The sequence below is a fragment of the Mus caroli genome, chromosome 13 (genome assembly GCF_900094665.2).
Source record: "Mus caroli chromosome 13, CAROLI_EIJ_v1.1, whole genome shotgun sequence".
NCBI classification, from domain to species: Eukaryota; Metazoa; Chordata; class Mammalia; order Rodentia; family Muridae; genus Mus; species Mus caroli.
The window spans coordinates 32726682-32751216 of NC_034582.1; the positions used below are offsets into that span (position 1 = coordinate 32726682).

Sequence of the window (24535 nt, forward strand, 5' to 3'; positions counted from 1 at the left end):
GGGGGGGAGGGGGAGAGGGAGAGGGAGGAAGGAAGGAAGGAAGGAAGGAAGGAAGGAAGGAAGGAAGGAAGGAAGGAAGGAAGGAAGGAAGGATTGTTTGGTTGCTACAGACAAGAGGCTTGCTTATTACCTTTGCCACAAACAAATCTGCTCTACCCACAGCATGGTCTGTTACTCACATTAGTTTGCTTCCCAAACAACTAATGGAAGTTCTTATACATTGGGGGAGGGGGTGGGGGAAGAGGCTAAATCTTTCCTCCCACCCCAGGATGTGAACCCACATACTTCCTGGTAGTTTCTTGGTTGCCCATGCCATTACAGTAAACCAGTATGTTTGTCATAGCTACTAAAGTATCCCCTTTTGTAGAAGGCCAGTTTTCTCAAAACAGAGCAGAGGCATTCAGTAATTCGAGCACCCAGAATCACTTTAGAGAAATGAGAAGAATATTTTCAAAGACCAAGAACTCTCGTGTGACCGGGTCTCCCTATAACTCTGCACGCTATCTGGACATAGAGCGTCTGGAGAAATGCTAAGGGCGGGAAACAAAGAGGAATGGATGAGAGACAAAAGAAGGGGAAGGGGGCGAGAATGAAATAGACGCCGCCCACAGAGCTCACTGGAATTCCCTGGAGAGCCGTGCGCAGCATCCCCTACTCAACAGCAGTGGGAATACGCTGACCCAGCCCTGCCTTGCTACTAGCATGGCAGATAAATAGCAGTAAGGAACTAAGGAACTTGAAAGGCCAGACTTGTAGGCATTGATAGGGCAGAGTGCTGAGTATCAAGAGGAAAAGATAGCCAGTGAGCTGCCTCATCCTGAACAGGTGGACACTTAAGCTAGAAATGCTACTCTGTTGCAAAGGGCGGTCTGGCCCCACATACAGCAGGCTGTAGAGTTCCTTTAGACAGTGACTTTGAGCCTTGAGTGACCTCCCTGCAGGGGAAACACGGAGTGCTGAAGTTATTCTTCTCTATAGGACAGGACATCAGAAAGCTGTTTCTGGACATAGCTCTGGTGGCAAAGGGCTCTTCTATTCTGAACTACTCCTATCCCCTTTGTGAGGAGGACCAGCCCAAGTTCTCATTCTGTGGAAGAAAAAAAGGAGGTAAGCCTTACTGACTGCTTGTACCTGACACCAGGATCCCAGGGGTCAAAGTCCTGACTCTTCCCCACTCATCTGTGGGCAACCCACACCCTATTCATCAGCATCTGTTGCGTAAAAATACCAGGCAATGCTGTGCAGAGAGCCTCCCTTAGACAGATGCTGTAAGTGCTGAAATAAAAGATGCATAGAAGATTGTTCTAATGGAGGCTTTTTCCTGAATATAACAGCATCTTACTCAAAAGACTGGCAGCAGAAAGAACCAGGAGTTTCCACAAACCTATGAGGAGTCAGCTTGTTTCCAGGTTTTCTCTGATCGTCTCTGCTGTACTAAGGTCTCGCCCATACAGCAACAACTCAGAAAAAGAAAATAGAACAAGGCTTGCTAAAAGTCGCGGCTTTCCCCACCTCCCTCCCGGGGGCAGGGATGCCTGATGGAGATGTCAGGTAGGAAGGCTCCAACTAAAGAAGCAGAAATCCCATTGTGTGAGCTATGAGTTCCCTTCTTTCTAGTCCACTAAGCTTTGACTTTGACTAGGCTTGGTCTGCAGGTGCACAGGCAAGCTCACCCACATGTCTCCACCTCTCTTTTTCCCTTCCCCTCCCCTTCCAGACCCAAAGATGCTTTATTGTTTATGAGAACTTGGGTCTGTTCTGCACTGGGCTCCCCAGAAGTTGCTCTCTGCCAGCTGCTCCCTTCTGCCCGTTTTCATTGACCATGCGGTGTACAATTCAAACGCATGTTCCAGAAACACACCCTTGATTATTTCTCCTCCACTCCAAGAACCCAGACCTTTAAGCAGCAAGGATCCTGTCAAAATGACCTGTGATGGTTTGTATATGCTCAGCCCAGGGAGTGGCACTATTAAAAGCTCTGTTGGAGTAGGTATGGCCTTGTGGGAGTAAGCATGTCACTGTGGGTGTGGGCTTTAAGATCCTCATCCTAGCAGCCTAGAAATCAGTATTCTGCTAGCAGCCTTCATATGAAGATGTAGAACTCTCAGCTCCTCCTGCACCATGCCTGCCAGGATGCTGCCATGTTGCTGCCTTAATGATAATGAACTGAATCTCTGAATCTGTAAGCTAGCCCCAATTAAATGTTGTCCTTATAGTTGCCTTGGTCGTGGTGTCTGTTCACAGCAGTAAAACCCTAACTAAGGCATGACCCAGTTGTCCTTTTTCAACAAAAATCATAGAAGGCATTGGAGTCCTCTTCCCATACCCATGGATACAGAGAGAAAGATGTTTGTCTGCAAAAAAAGTAAACAGAAATTGAGGGAGAGCCACCAGATGGGAAGGGAAGCCATGATTTAGCACAATGAGCTGCGCTCCACTCAGATTCCCCCATCCTTGCTGGCCCTCTCCCCTGAGAACATGGTCTAGAGCTCTCTTGGAGTGCTTGCCACTGTCATCGTCTCCATTCATAACACACACTAGACTACAGGTCTGGGGAAGTGTCACACATCACATTTGTCCCCTGCACAGTTGGGTCTTGGTATCTGGTCCTAGAACTCTCAGGATTCCAGACCCCTCAGATGTTTAAGCCTTTCATACAAATGGAGAACGTTTGCTCCCACACATATATTGAAAACTATCTTAATCATCTTCAGATCACTTACTACACCTAATGTCAACATGATATAAGTAGTGGCAGTTCTGTATTGGTAGGAATTCCTGACAGGAAAGCTCTATACGTCTCAGAAACATACTTCTCCCTACACACACAAAGCTTTTCTTTCCACAATTGGAATTTGGGGCTCCAAACTTGCAGCTACAGAAGACCAAGTGTGTTCCAAATGTGCACTAGTTTAGGAAGCTTGGTACACATTCACACATACAGCCACACATAGACACACTCAACAAATGCATACACACTCATTCACAAACACACTCACACATACATTCACACTCTCACACATACACACTCAATACAAACATATACACACACATTTACACACACATAAATATATGAATACACAAATATACTCATACACAGACACACTTGCACATACATTCACACACACATACTAGACACAGGCACACATACACACACATACACTCATACACACACATACACAAAGACACTCAGACACATGCACCAAGCATTATACTGGCCACTGTGCTAAAAGCTTTATACCCAGAAATCCATTTCCTTGCCAGCTCAAAGTCACAAGGGGGTGCTGTCAATATTCCCCAAATGTGTAAATACAGAATCTGAGGCACAGCATTTTAGCCACCTATGCCAAGTCATAGGCTGGTGAGGGACCCGTGGCTGGAACCCAGCAAGGCTAGCTTCCAGGTCTATAATCTTAGCTAAGAAAAACAAAATGAGTGAACCAAAGAACAAGGGACATATGGCTGTACGCACATCTTTTAGCCAGGAGCTTATTTAGAATAATCACTTAAGAACTGTTTTACATTACTGTAAATGGTATTTGTTTTCTTCTTTCAACTTAGTGGAAAGGAGTAGTGTGTGTGTGTGTGTGTGTGTGTGTGTGTGTGTGTGTGTACACATGCTGGAGGTCAAAGGACATCCTCCAGTAAAGAGCCTTCCCTTCCTGCTATTTGCTACTAGCTGGCCTGAAGACTTCTGGGGATTCTCCTGTCTCTGCTTCCTATCTTATCCCAGGAGTGCCAGGGCTGCAGACACGTGCTGCTCTGCCTGGTTTAACATGGGTTCCAGGAAATTGAACTCGACTTCTGTCTTAGTCAGTGTTCTACTGCTGTGAAGGGACACCATGACCATAGCAACTCTGATAAAGGAAAACATTTAATTGGAACTAGATTACGGGTTCAGAAATTTAGTCTGTTATCATGGCAGGAAGCATGTCACTGTGCAGGTAGACATGGGCTGGAGAAGGAGATGAGACTTCTACATCTGGACCAGCAGGCAGCATTTCCTCCAACAAAGCCGTACCTACTCCAACAAGTCCATACCTCCTAACAGTACCACACCCTATGGGCCTATAGGGGTCATTTTTATTCAACCTACTGTATTCCCACTCCATGGTTCCCATAGGCCTGTAGCTATATCATAATGCAAAATGCACTTAGTCTGACTTCCAAAATCCCCATAGTCTATAACAGTGTTCACCCCAGTAAAGTCCAAAGTCTCTTCTAAGGCTCATGCAATCTCTTAATTGTAATCCCCTATAAAATCAAAATCAAAAGGCAGATCAGATGCTTCCAACATGTAATGGCACAAAACAGGAGGTAAGGAACCATAGTAAAGATATACTGAACCAAAGCAAGACCAAACACCAGCTATGCAAACTTGAAATTCTGTATCTCCGTGTCTATTATCAAAGCATTCTGCAGACCTCTAATTTCTTTTAGCTTTGTTGACTACAACACACTCCTCTCTCTTGGGTTTGTTCCACTCCCTGTTAGCAGCTCCCCTTGACAGGTATCCAACAATTCTGGCATCTCCAACATCTTGAGGTCTCCAAGGTAATCCAAGCTTCACCTTCACAGCTCATATAAGGGCCTCTCTAGGTGACCATGACACATGCCTAGCCTTAGCTCCTCACATTGCATTAACTAGGGCTTTATTTGCCCACTTAGACATCTCTGTGACCTCTAGATTTTTTTAAAATATATTTTAAGTGAAATAGAATTACATCACTCCACCTCCCTTTCCTCCCTCCAACTCTTCCCAGCCAACACCTCTCATGTCCTCCTGACTCTCAAGTTGATATGCTTGTTTCTTTGTTATTGTTGTATACATGTATGTATATGCATTATATACTCTTGAATAAATATAAATACAATCTGTGGGGCCTTTTTAAAATTAAGGTTGTCTACTCTTCAGTAAGGGCTCATTCTTGGGAAAGGCTAATTCTCCTCCCAACAAGCAGCCTTTAGTGGCCTATAGTTCTTTGTCTAGGGGTGGGACCTGTGAAATTGTTTCCACCTCTATGCTACTGTGTTTATTGACACTGCCCTTGATCCAGCCCTTTTGTGCAGCTGTTTCCAGGACCGTCTGTTACTTAGCAGAATTCTTGATATTCTAGTTCTTACTGTCTTTCTGCCCCTCTTCCTTGCTGTTCCCTGGTCCATAGATGCAGGACCTGTGATGTAGAAGAATCCGATGAGACTGGGCTCTCCATGATCTGTACATCACTGAATTGTGTCCAGCTGTAGTTTTCTGTGTTTGTCTCCATTTGCTGTAAAAAATAAAAGCTTCTTTGATGAGGGTTGGTAGCTACACTTACCTTTGGGTAGAAGGATAAGATGGAGCATACTGTAAGGAGTTATGCTGGTATATCAGAGTGGTTATGGTAGATTCTCTTCTAAGTTCCATGACCTCACTAGTCCTGAGAAACTGGCTAGGTTTCCAATACCAGGTGTGATTTGCCTCCCGTTGGGTGGACCTGAAGTCCAATCAGACAGCTCTTGGTTGCCACCGACATGTGAGTGTCACCTTTATGCCCTAGAGATTTTGATGAGTTGAGTATTTTCAGCACGATGAACACTTCATATCAATCTCTTTTCTATATTTTTTAATATGGAAAAATATACACCACCAAGATGGCACAATCTGCTGTAGCATCAGCAGCCAGGAACGACATCAGGAAGTGATTCTGAACAGCCATTCCTAAAACACAATTAAGAATTTAAAAGTTTTCACAAATGGCAGATGCTAATCCAACCAATCAGGACTTTGTGAGTGTTAAGTACAGTACAGAAAGCATAGAGAAATTATTACCCTGACATAGGCTCCTTCCTAATCTCATGGTATCTGCCTTCCCTCAAGCCCACAGAAATACACATATATAAAACATTAGAAGCTAAGAGATACACATAAGAGAGAGTATGTGGTGTTTGTCCTTCTGAGCCTGGGCTACTTCCTTAATATAATATTTTCTAGTCCTCTCCATTTTCCTGAAAATGGCATAATCCCATTTTTTATGGCTAAATAAAATTCCACTGTGTATATGTGCTTCATTTTTATTATTCATTTATTATCCATATCTGTTGAAAGACACCTAGGCTGATTCCATTCCCTTGCTATGTGAATAGATCATAAAAATGAATGCCTCTGCAGTAGGATATTAAGTCTTTTGAATAGATGCCCAGGAGTGGTATAGCTGGGTCATATGGAAGGTCTACTTTTATCTTACTAGAGAAATGTCCCCACTGAAATCCATAATGGCTGCACCTGGTTATACTCCTACCAGCAGGAAATCATGCTCTTCTTTCCCATATCTTCAGCTGTATTAATTGTCATTTGTTGTCCTGGTGACAACCATTCTGACAAGGGTGAGGTAAAAATCTCAGAATAGACTTAATGCGTACTTCCATGATAAGGGTGTTGAACAATTTTAAAAGTATTTATTGACCATTTGTATTTCTTCTTTTGGCAATATTATTTAGCTCCTTAGCCCATATTATTAAGCGGGGTTGCTTGTTTCCTCATTGTTTAATGTTTTAATCTCTTTGTGCATTTTAGACATTAATCCTCTATCGGATGTATGAATAGAAAAGACATCCCATTCTTTCTTCTTTTTTTATTGAAAATAATTTTCCATACAACATATTCTAATCACAATTTTTCTCCCCAATCTTCTCCCAGGCCCCACCTCTACCTATTCAACTCAATTCTCCCTCTCCCTCTCCCTCTCCCTCTCCCTCTCCCTCTCCCTCTCTGACAAAAACAAACATAACCCCATGCTTTTCCACCTGCTCCCCAGTTCCCAATAATGACTCGGAAGCTTTTTTGTGTGTGTGTGCAATGCTTAGGCCTTAGTTGGGCTTGTTCCCTGGCTAGCTTGTTTAACCTGTTTAAACTATTCTATGTCTGCCACATGGCTGGTTACCTCTCCTCAGTTTCGTACATCCAACTTCTTCCGAGTCCACGTGAATCTTCCCGCCCAACTATCTCCCACAGTTCCAGCCTGTCTACGGGAACTCTCACCTTCCACTTCCCACCTTTGGCTAGCAGGTCTTCACCACCGTACACAAGAGATTATCCCTACAAAGGCAATTTAAAAAAAAAAAAAAAGAAACAGCACAAGAAACACACACAAAAACAAAAGCCTTAGAAATACAAAACTGGAGAGTGTAATATACACGCAAAGACCAGTGTGAATAAAAACTACCCAAACAAAGCAGTATGAGGCAAGTAAATCCTCAGAAATACCGGTGAGCTCATTTTGTGTTAGCCATCTACTGCTTAGCCTGGGACCCTCCATAAGCAGGGTTAATATCCCCAGAAAGACTCTACTGGAGAGAACTAATTTTTTGCAAGTAGATGCCAGGTAGAGATAGCTTCTTGGTTAGGGATGTGAGTGCATGTCCACTCCCCCTCTAAGCACTGGGGCATCTTTTCTGGCTCTTACAACTGTTTCATTTCTTCTGCACAGTTTCCTGAGCCCTGAGGGGAGTATTTTTGACAAAGACATCCCATTTAGGACTGAGTGTTCCAAGGCCTCTCACTCTCTACGCATTGTCCAGTTGTGGGTCTCTGTATTAGTTCCCATATACAGTATGTAGAAATTTCTCTGATGGTGTCTGCATGAGACACTGATCTATGAATATAGCAGAATATTGTTAGGAGTCATTTTATTGTTATGTTTTTAGGAGAACAACAGTATTTGGTTTTCCTTCTTGGTCCATAATCTATTTAGTCTCAAGTTCTTGGCCACCTGAGCAGTGTCAGGGTTCCATCCAGATGGGTTCCATCTTGTGAAGTGAAGTGGTCCTTAAATCTAATCAAATAGTGCTTGGTTACTCCTACATTTGTGCCACTATGACACCAGGATATCATCCAGGCAGGCCAACATTGTAGATTGCTGGGTTTATAGCTGGCTTGGTACTTCCCTTTATCCCATGGTTGCATGCAGAGTGACTTTCAGTACAGATGCTCTAGTTAGGTACCAGTTTGACTTCTTCCTGTTCAAGGAGATACATAAGTGTTGTCTTCACCAATAGGACCTTACCATCAGTTTGTGGAGAGCAATCAATAGCCTCAGCAGTAGCCTAAGTTATTTGGGGATTTTCACAGACCCTCTTTGGTCAAAAACTCAATCAGATGAAACCCATTCCTGGCACTGGAAGTTTCACTTGGTTACAAAAGATCTCCAGTTGGAGCTTTGTCTCTCCCATTATTTGGCGACTCTACGTAGGTTTCTTTGATATGCCTATCTATTTTAAGAAACTTTGACAGTACTAGACTTCCCCATGGCCCATCTTACTCCCTCTTCCCTCCTCCACCTCCCCATTTAATTCCCCTAGTCCAGTCCTCCTCCCATCTCTCTAAAGTGATATATTCTATTTCCCCTTCCTAGGGAGATCATTCCCTTCCCACAAGTCTCTTTCGCTGTCACTAATCTCTGTGATTATATGAATTATACACTGCTTATCAAAGATTTAACAGCTAACATCCCCATATAAGAGAATGCATGATTTTTTAAGCTCCAATTTATCTGTGAATTTCATGATTTCCTTTTTAACAGATAAGAAATATTCCATTATATAAATGTACCACATTTCCATTATCCATTCATCTGTTGATAGATGTTTAGGCTGTTTCCAATTTCTGGCCCTTATGGATAGAGCAGCAATGAACACGGATGAGCAAGTGTCTTTTATCTACAGTCTTATGTAGAGTCTTTCGGGTATATGTTCAAGAGCGCTGGATGTTGGGGAAGATTACTCCCAACTTCCTAGGAACTGAAACACCGATTCCATCGTGGCTTTCCTGAAAGCAATGAACGAGCTCTCTCCTTTTCCCACATCCTCAGCAGCATGAGCTAGCATTTGTTTTATTGACTTTGGCCATTCTCACTAGTACAAGATAAAATCTCAAAGTAGTTTTGATTTGCGTTTTCCTGATGACTAAGGATGCTGAGCATGTTTTTCCCTCCATCATTCGTGCTTTGTCTTCTAAGAATTCTCAGTACACTTCTGTGTCCCATTTTTTAATTAGGTTATTTGTTTTTCTTAGTGTCCAGTTTTTTGTTCTTTACGTATTTTAGGTATTAACTCTCTATCAGATATGGAATTGCTAAGGATCTTTTCTCATTCTATAGCTTGCCACTTTCTCCAAACGATGACATCCTTTGCCGTACGAATGATTTTTTATTTCACGAGGTCCCATTTGTCAGTATTTGGCTTCATTTCTTGAGCTTTTGAAGTCCTATTCAAACTGTCATTACCTATGCCTATATCTTGAAGTGTCTTTCTTTTTTTAAGATTTATTTATTTATTATATGTAAGTACACTGTAGCTGACTTCAGACACTCCAGAAGAGGGCATCAAATCTTGTTACAGATGGTTGTGAGCCACCATATGGTTGCTGGGATTTGAACTCAGGACCTTCAGCAAAGCAGTCAGTGCTCTAACCTGCTGAGACATCTCATCAGCCCTTGAGGTGTTTTTCTTATTTTTCTTTTCTTGTAGAATTTTCAGAGTTCCAGGCCTTATGTTAAAGCTCTCTGGTCCACATGGAGTTAATATTCACACAAGGTGAGAGAGAATGACCTAGTTTCATTCTACTCTCTGTGGATATCCAGTTTTCCCAGCACCATGTGTTTAAGAAAGCTTTTCTCCCAGTGTTTCTAGCAAGTGTCTATAGCTGCATGCATTTATGTCTGGGTCTTCTGTTGCTCTACATGTGGGTTCTTCTGCTATCAACACACTGCTTTTATTACTGTAGCTCTGTCACATAAACTTGAAATTGGATATGCTGGTACCTCCAGCATTGCTTTAGCTAACTAAGCATTTTATGTTTCTGAATGGATCTTTAAATTTTTTCCAGTATCTGAGAAGAAATGATGTTGGCATTTTGATGGGGATTTCCTTGAGTCTTTAGAGTGTCTATGGTTAAAATGGCCATCTTCACAGTATTAATTCTTTCAACCCACATGCATAAGATTCTTCCATCTTTCAGTGTCTTCTCTCTTGAGCACTGGGCCTCTTTGGGGTGTTTTGAAGTCTTCATTACAGAGGTCATCACTTCCTTGGTGGGATTTATTCCCATTATTTTACATTTATGATGGCTACTGTGAGTGGGATTTTTCTGTTTCATTTCAATATGTGTGTCCTTGATAGATAGGAGGGCAACAAATTTCTGTATGATGGTTTTATATGATGCCATTTTACAGTGTTAAAAGAGTTTCTGGTAGTCTTTGAGATCTCGTGTATAGATAATATCATCTGAAAACAGAGACAGTTGGACTTCTTTCTAGTTGTATCTCTCTCATTAGTGCCTCTTGTCTTACTCTCTAGCTTAGACTCCCAGCGCTACATTTTAAAAGAGTGGTAAAGTAGATAAGTGTATCTTATTTCAGACTTTAATAGAAATGCTTTGAGTTTCTCTCCTTTAATATCCTGTTGGCTGTGGATATGTCATATGTAGCCTTTATTATGTTGAAGTATGTCCCTTCTGTTCCAAGTATCTCCAGGACTTTTATCATAAAGAGATGTTGGGTTTTGTAAAAAGCCTTTTCTACATCTGTTGAAATACCCATGTGATTTCTGCCCTTGAGCCCACTGTGTGAGCTGTTGCAATTTTGATTTACCATGTGTTGAACCATCCTTGCATGCTTTGAATAAAAAGGACTTGGTTGTGATGAATGAACTTTCTGATGTTTTCTTACATTTGATTTGCAAGTATTTTTATTGAAAAAAAAAAAAAAAGGTTGTCTCATCTTTTCTACCTGTCCTTGCCTAGGCTAGCCCCAACCCTCCTGGCCACACTTACTAGACACCCCAACACAATTATGAATTAAAGTTATGAATTATAAATATGAATTATAGTTTCTTTATCCAACACAATTCCTTCAATCCTCTGTCCCATTCCTTCTCCCTTCCTTCCTCTCGTTTGTGGACCAAACTGTCTTCTTTCTTCTCCTGGCTTCATCCCTCCTTGATTCCTTTCCCCCTACCACAATGACTAAGTCCCATATGTGGTGCCAAGAGCTCTGGGAAAGCCAAGGTGAACCTAGGATGTTTTCGGCCATCTTGGACATTATTGGCCTGAGATAAGAGATCTATAAATCCATGATTCAAAGCTTCCACAGGTGGTGTTCACACTGAACAGGAATAAACAAAATGGCAGGCCAGCCTGCGAGGTAGCTCATCCCCTGATGGGCCACCTCTGAGAGATCTAAGTAAAGAATTGCTTTCCTGCCTACCTTAAAGTTCTCAGAATCCTGTTACAAGGTATTTGGCTATATGCATTCATGTTTGAATACTATTCTTTAGGGTATGAATTATAGTTTCTTTATCCATTCATCTGTTGCTGAAAACTTGGGTCATTCCAAATTCTATATTCTGGAATGAGCAAAGTCTTTGAATGTCATACTTCTTCAGGCACATCCTGTCCCATGCTCCGTTTGTACCTTTAGCGTCTCACCAAAAGGTTATCACTTTCTCCCGGCAGCCTGTGTGATAACAGGTACTGTGTATGAGTGGTCCCTTTTACCTGTAACATTTGTTTCCATTTGTCTTCCATGCAGATTTAACCTATTAATCCTTCTTTCGAACCCAACCAGATTCGTTGCTTCAGCCATTGCCAAAGCCAGGGAATAGTGTTGAGGAGCAGATGGCAGAGATACTAATTAGCCATAACAGGGGTGCATTTAGATAAGAAAAATAGTTGTTCTGTGATGGGAAACAATTCATGATTCCTACCTCTGCTATAGCCCTGATCTCAACTTCAGGTAGGGGTGTGTGTATGTGTGTGTCTGTTTGTCTGTCTGTGTGTCTGTGTGTGTGTGTGTGTGTGTGTGTGTGTGTGTGTGTGTGAAAGAGACAGACAGAGAGAGAGAGAGAGAGAGAGCTGCACTCCTTGAAGGCAGGAATATTTCTGGCTTCCTGTCTCTGTGGACCTGGTAGATAGAGCTATCACCGAGTAAAGAGATAATGAACACTTCTTTTGCCAAGTGTGGTGTGGGCAGATGATAGACTGGATACAGGAACAACCAGTTCACATCAGATGAGAGTGTGTAAGGATGCTGCTGCATTGCTAGACACTGGAGGCTCATCAAATCCTAACATGGAGGAAATTGTCTTGCTCCTCCAAGTTCAAGGAAACCTCACTATTTATTCTGTGTGTGGCTTTAATAGAATTAATAAAACAGGAGAAATATTGGTCCCTCAAACAGTTTTAGGAGTCTAAATCTGTTTAGCAGCTCAGAGAGCTTGCCTTGGACTTATCTGAATGCTGGGCAGACAGCCCACAGTCAGTTACTTTCCTTATTGCTATGGGGACAATGACTGCAGACGCAGGCAGAGGGGCTGGCATCTGGGGAACTGCCAGGAAATTTTATTCAGTATGAAACAACCAAATAAGGGATGCACAAATGCTGAACAAATAATTATGTAAATTAAATAAGCCAGAAAAGTGAAATCTTAAAATTCAGAGGCCTCTTGGGTCACTGGGATTTTTAACCTATTGCGGGGAGGGCAGTTGCCGTGATTAACACTGGGTTTGGAAGCTGGCAAGTGACACCAGGGAGAACCGGAGCCATCAAACCCAAGCACAAGCTGCTATTTCCACATCAGGCATGGGACAGAGTCCCGGGGGGGCTTGCAGTTCATTTTAGCAGAGGGAGGAAAAACTTGCTGTCCTGCGGGTGAGACCGTCTGCCACCATCTGCAAGTCCAGTGCTCAGCACTGTTTACCACGCACTTGCCTGCAAACTAGAGGCCTCTGGCTACCTCCCAAGCCAGGAAAAAAAAAAAAAGCTACTACCAAATGGCTCAGGTTGAGAAAAAATATGAACGGTTTAAACGGTAGTTTTCTACTCCTCTGCCCTACCTCAGCTAGCTCTACGGCAAAAGGCTCTTTGGAGTGTAAAGCTAAGTGACAGTCCTTGAACCCATCATTTATGCTTTGGGGGGACAAAATATCCTCCTCCACAGAAATCTAAGAGAATTCCAAGAAAAACAGTGGTGTGTGGAACTGAATCCAGACACACCTCATCTTATCTTACCTCAGTTCGTGGCACTTGGCAGAAACTGTGTTTAACAAATGGAAGACTTGACAGCCCTGTGACAAGCAAGTCTCTTGGCACCGCTTCTCCAACGGCATGTGCTCACTTTGTATCTGTATGTCACACTTTTTTGGCAATAGGTATTTTTAAACTAAAGTATTTCCATCTTTTTGTAGACATAGGCTGTGGCAGGTTGAACAAACCACAGTACAATATAAGTGCAACACTTATGTGTATCCAGATGCTGTGGTCTACGGTCAAACCAGCTGTTTCCACCAACATCTGTAGGAAGTTCTGAATCAGAGTCAAATAGGCTATTATCTAATGCCAGCTCTTCCCTTTTCTCCTGAGACCCTTGAGCCTCTTCCTCCAGGCTCTGAGCTTAAGGATGCAGATGAAAAACCATCTATACCACTTACTCTGGGTCAATAGATTCATTCGCTTTCAGTGCTTTGCTATGTATGCTCAATATCAATATTTAAGACTAACTTGGGTGTAACGACTCTTATTGACCACACCTAATTACTAACCTTAAAGAGACAAGTTGGAGTAGTCCCTACCACACTCAAGAACAGTCACACAGTTAGAATACCCTGCCATTGGGTGGTTTAACTTTGATCTGATCCATAGCCATTCAACACGGTTGCCTACGCAGATATTAATTTGGGTTCTATTTAGTTAGACCCCTGCTGTCCTGTGCAGGGATCACAAGCCACATATAGTGATAGAGCCTGTAAGGATTGCCAGCTGAGCTGCTGTGTGCTGTAAGTCTAAAGCACATGCCCAATTTTTAAAAGCAATATGAAATAAAAATATATTATGTCACCATCATCAATATGTTCACCTTCATTGTCCATTGCTGTAACGCAACATCTGAGGCCTAATGATTTTTGAAGGACTCAAGTTTATTTATTTGTTTGTTTGTCTTTGCACTGCTGGGCATGGAACCAAGAGTCTGGCTTATGCTATACAAGTGCTCTACAGTTTAGCAACGCCAGAACCTGGAGGTTTTATTTGGCTCATAACTCTAGAGGCTGAAAACCCAATTCCCATACATCTGTTCAGCATCTGGTCAGAGTCTTCTTGCTGCATCAGGACATGGAAGAGAGCCTCAAATAGGACAATGGAGCCAGCTGCTAGTCTAGGTTTCTGCTTCTTTAATTCTAAAACCACTCGTTGTATTATGAAAGCTCCACTTCTTTGACCTCACCTGTAATCGTTAGGGTTCCCACTGCTGTGAAGAAACACCATGCAACAGTTATAAAGGCAAACATTCCATTGTGACAGGCTTATGGATTCAGAAGTTCAGCCCATTATCGCCGTAATGGGAAGCATGGCAGCATGCAGGCAGACATGGTGCTGGAGGAGCTGGGAGTTCTACATCTTGATCCAAAGGTGGCTAGGAGAAGACTGGCTCTTCTAAGCAGCTAAGAGAGGGGGTTTAAAGCTCAACCCCACAGTGACATACTTGCTCCAACAAGACCACACCTCCTAATAGTGCCACTACTTGGGCCAATCATGCTTAGATGATTACACTATTCAGTCCAAATTACCTCCCAAAGACTCCAGCATCCAAATACCATTCACAAACTACTTCAGAGATTTAATTTCCAGCACATAAAACTTGAGGGATACCTTCAAACTATAGCAATGTTGAAATTTATAATGTTTGAGATGTGGTTGGTATGTTAGTCATTTTCTATTATAATATTGTATATAATATATACAAATATATTGTATATAATATTGTATCATAATACCTGAGATAATCAACTTGAAAAGAGTTATTATACTGGACAGAGCTGTATATTCTTATATCACACACATTATAATATATACCATATAGGATAATTATATATGTTAATGTAGTGTAACATTGAACTATAGTGTACATAGAACTATAATGAAAGCAACATAATATTATATATAACATGTAAGATGATATATAATATATTCATAAAATATGTATTTATATTGTATAATGACATTATATATTATATGGTAGATAATATTATGCTATGTATTAACTAGTATAACATTTATATTATATTTATTGTATTACCTCCTCTTAAAATGTTGAGGATCCCAACACTGTTCTATACCCCTGACCAATTAAATAAAAATTCCTGGAAGTCAGAAGCAAGCTAGGTTAGTCCAGTCCCCACCATAGCTGAAGAGCGCTCTATTCATTTCCGGAGCATTATCTTAGCACTTGACTGTTCTAGGAGCCTGTACCAGGATCAGGATGTCATGCGTATTAACCAAAGCTTCTGTGGACCTTATGAAGTGTAGAAGCTTTGTTATTAGCCTCTGCGGTGCTGTGGATTGTAATAAATGGTCTCTGTCCTTGGTTCCCAGCAGCTTCTAAAACGCTTTGTAACTTCCTGAGCCTCAGAGGGACTGGAAAGATCTTTTGTTCTCATGTTAGCCACTGATAGAGCTACCAAATCCCTAGAGCTTTCTTGGATGATGAGTATCTTTGTTCTACTGATGGCAGTCTTGGTTGGCTCTTTAGCTGGTCATCAGAAATGCAAAGTCAAATTACAACCCGGAAATCATCCATCCCACCATGCACTTCTGTCTTGATAAGACATGGGGAATTTAGTCAATACCAAATCATGTCCACGCTGGGGCCAGATCCAGAGTGACCCCTAATGTGTGGGTGCAGGTCCCTGGAGGGTAGTGTGTTTAGGATAACGATGGAAGCTCTGTACAGCTTTCCACATAACCTGCCTGTGTGTTCATTTCTATTCTCTGCAAGGAATGAGCTGAGAAATGTCGGGCAAGCATTTTCCAGGGTTCTGCAAACTTCTTTAGCAAATTACTGAGCATAAGAAAAGGCTAGGGTGAGTCCCTTGTTTGCAGAGAAAGTGTGACTATTCTGAGAGCCCACTGCTTGTGGCTGGTGTCTGAGATAAAGAGGAAAGGCAGTCTTGTGGGATGGAGCCCTTGGCCTTTAGGGTCAACACTAACCTGATTACTGTCAGGACTGAAGTGAACTGTTCCATGCCAGCTGATGCTGAAAGAGTGGATGGAGTGGGAGTAAATCTCACATATCTGGCAGTCAGAAATATAATATTTTAAGGACATAAGAGAAGAAAATGATCTGGGTTTTATTTCCCTAGCTTTATTCTAACAGATAAGGTAGGGTTCCAGAGCGTTTCAACAAGGTAGCACCTTAGACATCTGATATAGGAAATGCCCCCAAGACTGTTTTTTCTATTTTTAACTCACACCACAGTGTAGACCTAACATCCTAACTTGTAACAAAGTCATCCCAGTCCCTTTAAGATCTGACTTACCAAGAGTTCAGTGAATGTGTGTGTCAGTGGGCTTAATGCCATTCAAAGAGTTTCCCAGAATATCCCATCTCAGGATGGTGATAGTTACATAAGTTAAATAGAGCCAAAAATTAATTATGGTACTTACTGACCATGAAACTAAATTAGCAGGAAAGTAGGAAGAGGCCTCCTCCACATCACACTCCACCCAAATAAAAAATTGGGAGAAATTACTCAAAGGAGTTTGGGAACTCATGTACTTTATGTAGAACCATAAAATGGAAATGAACAAAGAAATTTGAATAAAGGCCCAGACTAAGGCCATAAGTTAAACAATGAGTATGAGATTTTTTTTTTCAGTCCTGATGATAACTCACATGTTGCTCTCAAACTTGATCCTGGCTAAACATCTGTGAATTCTAGCCAGAGTGGTCAAAATTGGTACTGATCTCACAGCACCAAGTGAATAACTGACTTTAGAAATGACTCACTATTTAATGAATTGGTTTGTGGGTATCTTGCTGTGCCCAGCTGTTACAGTTTGCTTTAAAAGCCCCTACTTTAAAGGCTCTGTCCTTGTGATGGTGCTGCTCAGATGTGACTGAACCATTAGTATGCGGGGTCTCATGGGAGGACCTTAGGTCGCTGGAAGTGTGGAACCTCAGATCTCTTTCTCTGGTTTCCTAGTCGTGAGTGAAATGGGTTTGCTCTGAAGATGTTTCTTGGTGTCCTCACTAGCACAAAGTAGTAGAGCCACCTGATCATGGGCAGGAGCCTCTCATAGCCTGAGCCAAAATAAATATTTTCTCTCTCTTAGAGGACTAGACCCAGTATCTGTTACAATGAATGAAAATCTAAAGCACCAACCTATTCCTCAAGTCAACTATTTTTTAATTGGGGGAGGCAAGTATGAAAATCATATGCAAAGGTACTGGGTACCACCTGTGTATGTATAAACGACCCCTCTGAGACATCTCCAACAGGCACAACACAACACAATAGACACTGAAAGGACTTACTAATGTCACTTTCATGTTAGAATCCTAGAGAGGTACAGGAGACAGTACTCACCCTACAAGATTTGCTGATTCACGGTGCCTCTGTCTCTGGCCAAGACACTTTTCTTCAAAAATATAGGACTTACATATATCCAAATTACAACAGATGGGAATAAATGACACTTTGTGCACCATGTAAGATACAGGACATAATTGGGTTTGGATATTAAACTCATATAAACTCTTTGGATTGAAAGATGTCTCATAGTGAGACTTTGCAGAGTAAAGAATTCTTGGGCTTTTTGATGTCTTGTGAGTGTTTAACTAATTGTTATTTTTTTGTATTTGGGGAAGGGTCTCGAGTTTTTCAGTGTCCTCAAACTCACCACATAGCAGAGGGTGGCTTTGAACTTCTCATTCCCCTTCTTCTATTCCCTGAGTGCTGGGACTTCAGGCATGCAAGCATGCCCAGTTTGTGCAGTGCTATGGATCAAACCCAGGGCCTCATGTATGCAGCACAAGGACTCTACCAACAGAGCCACAACCCAAGTCCCCGAATAGTTCTTAAGTCTAAAAAAACAATTGCTCTCTGGCTTATCGTCTACATAAAATCAACTCTGCTATTTTTAATTGTTTGCCCAATATGGTAAATACATCATAATTACAAGAACTTTAATATTCACTAGATCCACCGAGAGCTATATATAAGCATGATATTGCCCTTAGCGCAGATATTAGCCCTGACAACAGCTAAGCGCTTGGACTATGGTGCTTACTGATCTTGCATATGCAAATAAGTCAAAAGTGTAAGTGCACTCAGTACTCACTATGACTACTTGTCCTCTGTTCCACCCCATCTTGGCCGGTGTTTCCTGCTGTCCTGCTTCTCCCTGAGCATCTGCATCTAGTGATCCTCAGGGCACCATTAACCTCTAAGATACCTCAGCCTTGCCGCCTATACAGATCCAAAATCCATCTTAACACTTCTACCCAAATCCTCAGGTCAGAACTCATTTGCTTCTCTAGTGCCTTCATTACTTCTTGTTCCTTGTGCTGCTTTCTGTGATCTATGAAAGAGGGGTGAACAATGAGAATGCATTCCTCTTTATTGCCTAGATTTAGAAAAATTCCCATTAAGCGCTTTCTGTACAGTGCCTTCTACCTGCACTGCTATCAGAGAAGACAAAGCCAACAACTACCTTCCAGGCAGACTGTTGAAGAGCATTGATCTAGGCTGACAACCTGACAGCTCCATAAAGCATGCTGGAGACACAGCATGTCCACAAGCCTCATTATTCACTTGTTTAACAAATGCAAGCCCGGGGAATTTGGTCACTGATCTCTGCCGTAACAGAAGGAGATTAAGCAGCTCCATTTGAAGCCTCAATTATGAAATATGCCCCCCCTTCCACCTGCTCACTTATCTGGCTTCTGGGGCCATTGGAGACCACCTGCTTCTGCAAGCCCTATTGCTGCAGACTTTATGCTCCGATGGTCCCCACACTATATTCTCCATCTCTCCTGATCCTAGCTTCTTGTCCTGACCTTCATCAACCCTCTCAATAGACTAAATGGCAAGATGTCTTCATCCCTCTTCGCGTGGATGAACCTACCTGGAAAATTGGACAATCTCTCCTGCCATCTTCATTCCTACTGTCATTTTGTAACTGCAGGCAGCATGTCACCCGAAGTATTATTCCAGGACAATGCCCTGCTCCCTGCCTCATCACTCTGCCTGGTAACTAGAAGATAGAATGGGACTAAGCTCACCCCAGCAACTCTCACAATGGAACAAGCATCAGCTCTGCTTGGAGACTGTGTTTAGCTGTAGATGGATGGACCATCCTCAAGTTTCAAGCTCATGAAAAGCTCTGAAAACGTACATTGCTGTCTTGAGTGGCAATATTCCTAGAGTGATGGGTGCTCAACTCAGATAGGAAAGCCATAACAGACTGTCATAGTTAGGGTTTTATTGCCGTGAAGAGACACAACAACCAAGACAACACTTATAAAGGCAAAATATTTAATTGGGGCTGGCTTCCAGTTTCGTAAGTTCAGTCCATTATCTTCATGGCAGGAAGCATGGCAGCCTGCAGGCAGATATGGTGGGAAGCCAAGGGTTCTGCATCTTGATCCAAAGGCAGCAGAAGAAGACTATCCTCTGCAGGCTGCCAGGAGGATGCTCTCTTCCACTCTAGACAGAACTTGAGTAGTAGGAGTCCTCAAAGCCCACCTATACAGTAACCCCACTTCCTCCTTCAAGGCCTCATCTATTCCAACAAGGCCACACCTCCCAATAGTGTCACTTCCCGTGGGCCGGGCATATTGAAACCAGCATACAGACCAAAGAGAGGAGACTCCCAAAATCTAACTTGATGAACTAATAAGTTTTGGGGGCTACTCACAGGTCTGTGGATGGGAGGCTAATCTCAGGAGCATGAATGACTGCAGATCTCACCTGTGCAGATGATGGTGTTCATCTAGGGACCGCACCCTGAGAACTACTATCCTGGTGAACAGTCGTGGGTTTGGGAGCCAGACCTACAGACTTAACTGCGTGACCTTGGGCAAGCCGTTTACATTCTGAGCCTCAGTTTCCTCATTTGTACAATAAGGAGAATGGGACTGAACCCATTAGATGATGGAGAAATGTGGACTAATGTGTGAGAAGCCTTGCCTCTACAGTAGGCATTCAAAATCTCATCCACAGCAGGTACTTGAAGCAGCTAATGACAGCATCTCAAGCCAGGGCTCAAAGACTCTCAGGACTCATCAGTCTCAGGGTGGAAGTCTGAATCTTAACGAGGCACCTGGAGAGTCACTAGAGGCCTAGGGCTTAGAAGCTGAAGCTCTTTTTCCTCACAGGTAGCAAGAAAATAAATGCCTTTGGTCCAAACCTCCATATTCCCCAGAGGTCAGTGATGTCTCCCTGGCCTTTCTAAACCCTGGGGAGAGCCCCATTTGCATTTCTGTCACTTTGCTTTCAACCTTTTCTCATCTTCATGTTTTATTCCTTGTTTGTAGCCTTTTTTAAGTAGCTCTGAGTTTCCTCAGCAGACACTGCTGCTGAAAATTCATGGAGAATCAACAAAAGCAATAGGCTCTTTAATGGATGAGTCGAACTGCACTCTTGGACTGCAGGGCACAGACCTAAGAATAATGGCCATCAAAGAGAGGCTATGGGCAATGACCAAGCCAAGGGGGACTCTTCCTGTTAAAATGAAAGGAGAGACCCTGGTTGTTAAGGAATGGTGCTGTTCTGATGTTTGTCTCCATCCTCAAGTTCAAGTACCAGTTGCAAATGAGCCGGTTTGGGGTTAAAACTGTCTTTTAACATCAGTCAATTTCTTCGGTTTGAGCCCAGTCTAGTAAGGCTAACGACAGCCTAGGACCAGAAGCAACTTTAATTTTCAAAGACAATGCTCAGCTTCTTTCCTAGTCCTTAGCCAGTTATGAACTTCCATAAATCTAACTCAGTGACTCACACACTTCCATGCAATAATCATTTAGGAAGCTAATTTAAAAAGACAACTCTCAGCTCCTCCATTCTACCCCAATCTGACCCTAAGTTTGCTGGTATTTGCATTTTTAACTAACTAAACATTTCCCAGGGCTCCACTCTGCAGGGCCACAGAGTTTCCTAGGCCAAGACACATAGACCTCCTAAATGCTTATGTTGAATTCTCAGCCACGACATGCTTGCCAGCCCTGCCCAGGTTTCTGCAGATCAAGCCCCTTTCTTGTCTCCCCATGTTCTTCTTTCTTTACCCGGAACTCCAACCACTCCACCAGCTGATAAGGTGAAATTTGAGTGTGGTATTTAGAGTCTACAGAAATCGAAGAATGGGTTTGTAGGAGGAGAGGAAAATAATGACCAAGTTGAATTCTCTTTTCTGTGATTCCCACATGAAGCTGGGAATGAATTTCTCACATGAAACTTGAGCAGCAAAGGAAAAAAGACCTGGCAAGAGGAAGGAAGTTCCAAGTAAGTCTGACTACTTCCTCCCAGGATCCTCTTCCTCTTCCATGATTGACTAGTGCAGTGGCCATCGGCTTCCAGTGTCTGAGGCCCTTGAACCATGACAAGTCCCAAGTGAGAGATGCTGTAAATCTAAATGCCTCATTTCTATATTGATTATATGCTTTTAAAAAAAGGTAATATTTTAAATTACTGAGTTAAACAACATATTTTGCTAATCTTACTTTTTTCCTTCTCCTTTTTTAAATATGGCCACCTGAAAAGCTTAAGTGGCCCATGTGACTCATGTATTTCTGTCAATGTTGACCCAGAATTTCATTGTCCAGCAAAATAACCACAAGACATACATGGTCATTCAAAACTGTTTTTTTAAAGTAAATTAAAACCTGCACTGGCCACGGTGTAAGCTCTTATGGCCACAGTGGGTTGGTGGCAGTCATATTTGATAGGATCTTTGCAAAATGTCCTACCAGGCAAATCTGACCTACTGCTTCATACTGTTTTGTATTGCTTGTAATTGTCTATCCTGAACTCGTTGGTTATAGCTTGCATTAGAAATCTCACTCCCTGGCCCAGTTCAAACCCTAATATTTTCTCTTGGGCTCAAATCCTAGAATATGTTTGTGTCATGGTGCTAAAGTGCCCTTTTGGGGAAGCTACCACTCATGGCCCCATCTCAGGCTGACTACCTGGGTCCTCAGCCCTTAATCCAAGACCTCTGTAATGTCTTCCTACTGCTGCTGTAACAAGTTGTCGTGGAATGTGCAGTTCATAGCACTGGTTTGTTCTCTTGGAGTCTGAATGCCACGAATCTAAATCCCAAGTATCTGGAGAACTGTATGCCTTTGGAAGCTTAGGGAAGTCGCTCTCTTACCCAGTTAGTCTCTGGCTGTTGTGTTCCTTGGCTCCTCTCCATGCTCTGCCTCCATCTATACATGACCGCTCCTCTTTCCCCTCAGATCCTTCTTCCCTCTCACCTTCTAGTTACACCGAGTCCATCCAGGTAACCCAGGGCCACCTCCCCATTTCAAAATCCTAATTAGAGATTACATCTGCAAAGTCCCTTTTGACACATGAGATAGCATAATATTCACAGGATCTCTGGGGACCAGGATGTGGCCATCTGTGACTGACCATTGCTGCCTATGCAACTGTGACTGAGAAAAGAACAGGTTTTTGTTTTTGGGTTGTTTTTTTTTTTTTTTTTTTTTTTTCTTTTTTTTGCTGGCCATGTCAAGAGCCCAAGTGGCTACATATAATCCAAAGGAGCCTCGAGCTCCTTGTGTTTTTGATTAAAATGACCTTGTGAAAACCAAACCGCCATGAACTCCCTAGACCATACGCTTGCCCACATGCCCAGAGCAAGATATGAGTTTTTCTGTTCGGAGGTCAGATCATTGCTTCATATCAAAGCTTCGTCTCACTGGGGCATGACTGTCACTGTTTCTCAACTTCATAACCACCCCTATTTGGCATAGCCTTTACCCAGAAGAGAACCAGTGTGGCCAGAAGTCAACGACCTACTCATGTGTTGAAACCATTCCTACTTCAAAACTGACTTGCTGTTGAAAATGAAAAGATTGGCCGTGACCACATTGCTAAACCACTGGAGAGGCATGAGGAGAAGGCTGTGATTAATCCAACCCAGGAGAAGTCTTATTTGATAATTTTGTAATGATTCGTTGCAGTCTCACGGGGGATAGTTCTGAGCTGTCAGTAACATTAGATTTCCCTAGTCAGGGAAATCCCACAAGGGGGTCAGAAGTCAGGCTGCATGCGGAGGGGAAGATTTCAAAGTGGAACTCACTGAGCCAAAATGAAAATCATTCATCTAGAGGAAAAGTAACCACGGTGGCTGGACAGCTATGGACTCTAAAGTAGGGCTGTGGTTTCACAAAGAAGACCATAAGTATTCCCAGGGCACCTGACCCTACACACAGCCAGTGGGTATATTAGCTGGGGTGCAATTCAGCTGACAGCATGCACATCTAGCATACACAAGGCCCTAGGATAGATCCTTAGCACAGCATAAATCAGTGTGGTAGCCCAGACATGAAACCCCAGCACATGGAAGGTGGACACAAAGGGATCAGAAGTTCAAAGCCATCCTTAGCCACAAAGTGAGGTCAAGAACATCTGGGGACATGTGAAAACCTCTCTCAAAACAATTAAAATCAAAAATAATTCCTCTCTCTCTCTCTCTCTCTCTCTCTCTCTCTCTCTCTCTCTCTCTCCCTCCCTCACTCCCTCTCTCTCTGCCACCATCTCCTCCCAAAGTATGAGGCTCTGAGACCTCACAAGCACAATTCAAGGCATAAAAATTCTTCTTCCTGGTTTTTGCCTTAAAAGTCAGGGAACCAACTCCAGATCATTCCAACATAATCTGCAGACAAGGTGTTCTGTCATCAGGAGGAGGTCCAAATTAATCAACAGCTGAGTCTCCTGAACCAGAACCAGCTCAAACGTACCCATGGTGTGTGGGCTGGGTAGGTTTTTTTTATCTACTTTATACAAGTTAGATGAATCTGAGAGGAGGGAACCTCAATTGAGAAAATGCCTCTATAAGATCTGCCTGTAAGCAAGCCTGTGGGGTATTTTCTTGACTAATGATTGATGTGGACAAACCCAGGCTACTGTGGGCAATGCTACTCATAGGCAGGTGGTCCTGGGTCATGTAAGAAAGCAGATTGAGCAAGCTATAGGAAACAATCCAGTAAGCAGCACTGTTCTATGGCCTCTCATTAGTTCCTGCTTCTAGGTTCCTGGTCTGCTTGAGTTCTTGTCCTGACTCCCTTAGGATGGATTGTTACCTAGAAGTATAAAATGAAACAAACCCTCCCCTCCCCAAGTTGTTTTGAGTCGTAGTGTTTCATCATAACAATTGAAACCTAAGACAAGGAATATAGGGCGCTGACCTGGTAAATTTTCTAGTTTATAACAGATTCTTGAGCCTAGGTACTTTATAAAGAAAAGAATTTTTTAGATACATAGTTCTGGATCTGGGATTTCCAAGCAAGGATGTCCAGATCTGCTGAGGGCATCATGCCACTTCATAACATGAAGGAGGAGCAAGAGGAGCAGGTGAAGGGTACCGCTCTGCTTTATTTTTTATTTTTTATTTTATTTTATTTTATTGGTTTTTTTTTTTTCGAGACAGGGTTTCTCTGTATAGCCCTGGCTGTCCTGGAACTCACTTTGTAGACCAGGCTGGCCTCGAACTCAGAAATCCAC

The 24535-nt window shown here is 42.6% G+C and overlaps 1 protein-coding gene across 1 annotated transcript in view; it reads left to right on the forward strand.

The window, feature by feature from the left end:
• Ly86 (lymphocyte antigen 86) overlaps positions 1-24535 on the forward strand; it is a 67506-nt gene that overhangs the window by 30294 nt on the left and 12677 nt on the right. Inside the window, exon 3 of the mRNA XM_021180863.1 lies at positions 979-1107. Coding sequence (XP_021036522.1) covers positions 979-1107 — 129 coding nt within the window. The remainder of the gene's footprint in view (positions 1-978; positions 1108-24535) is intronic.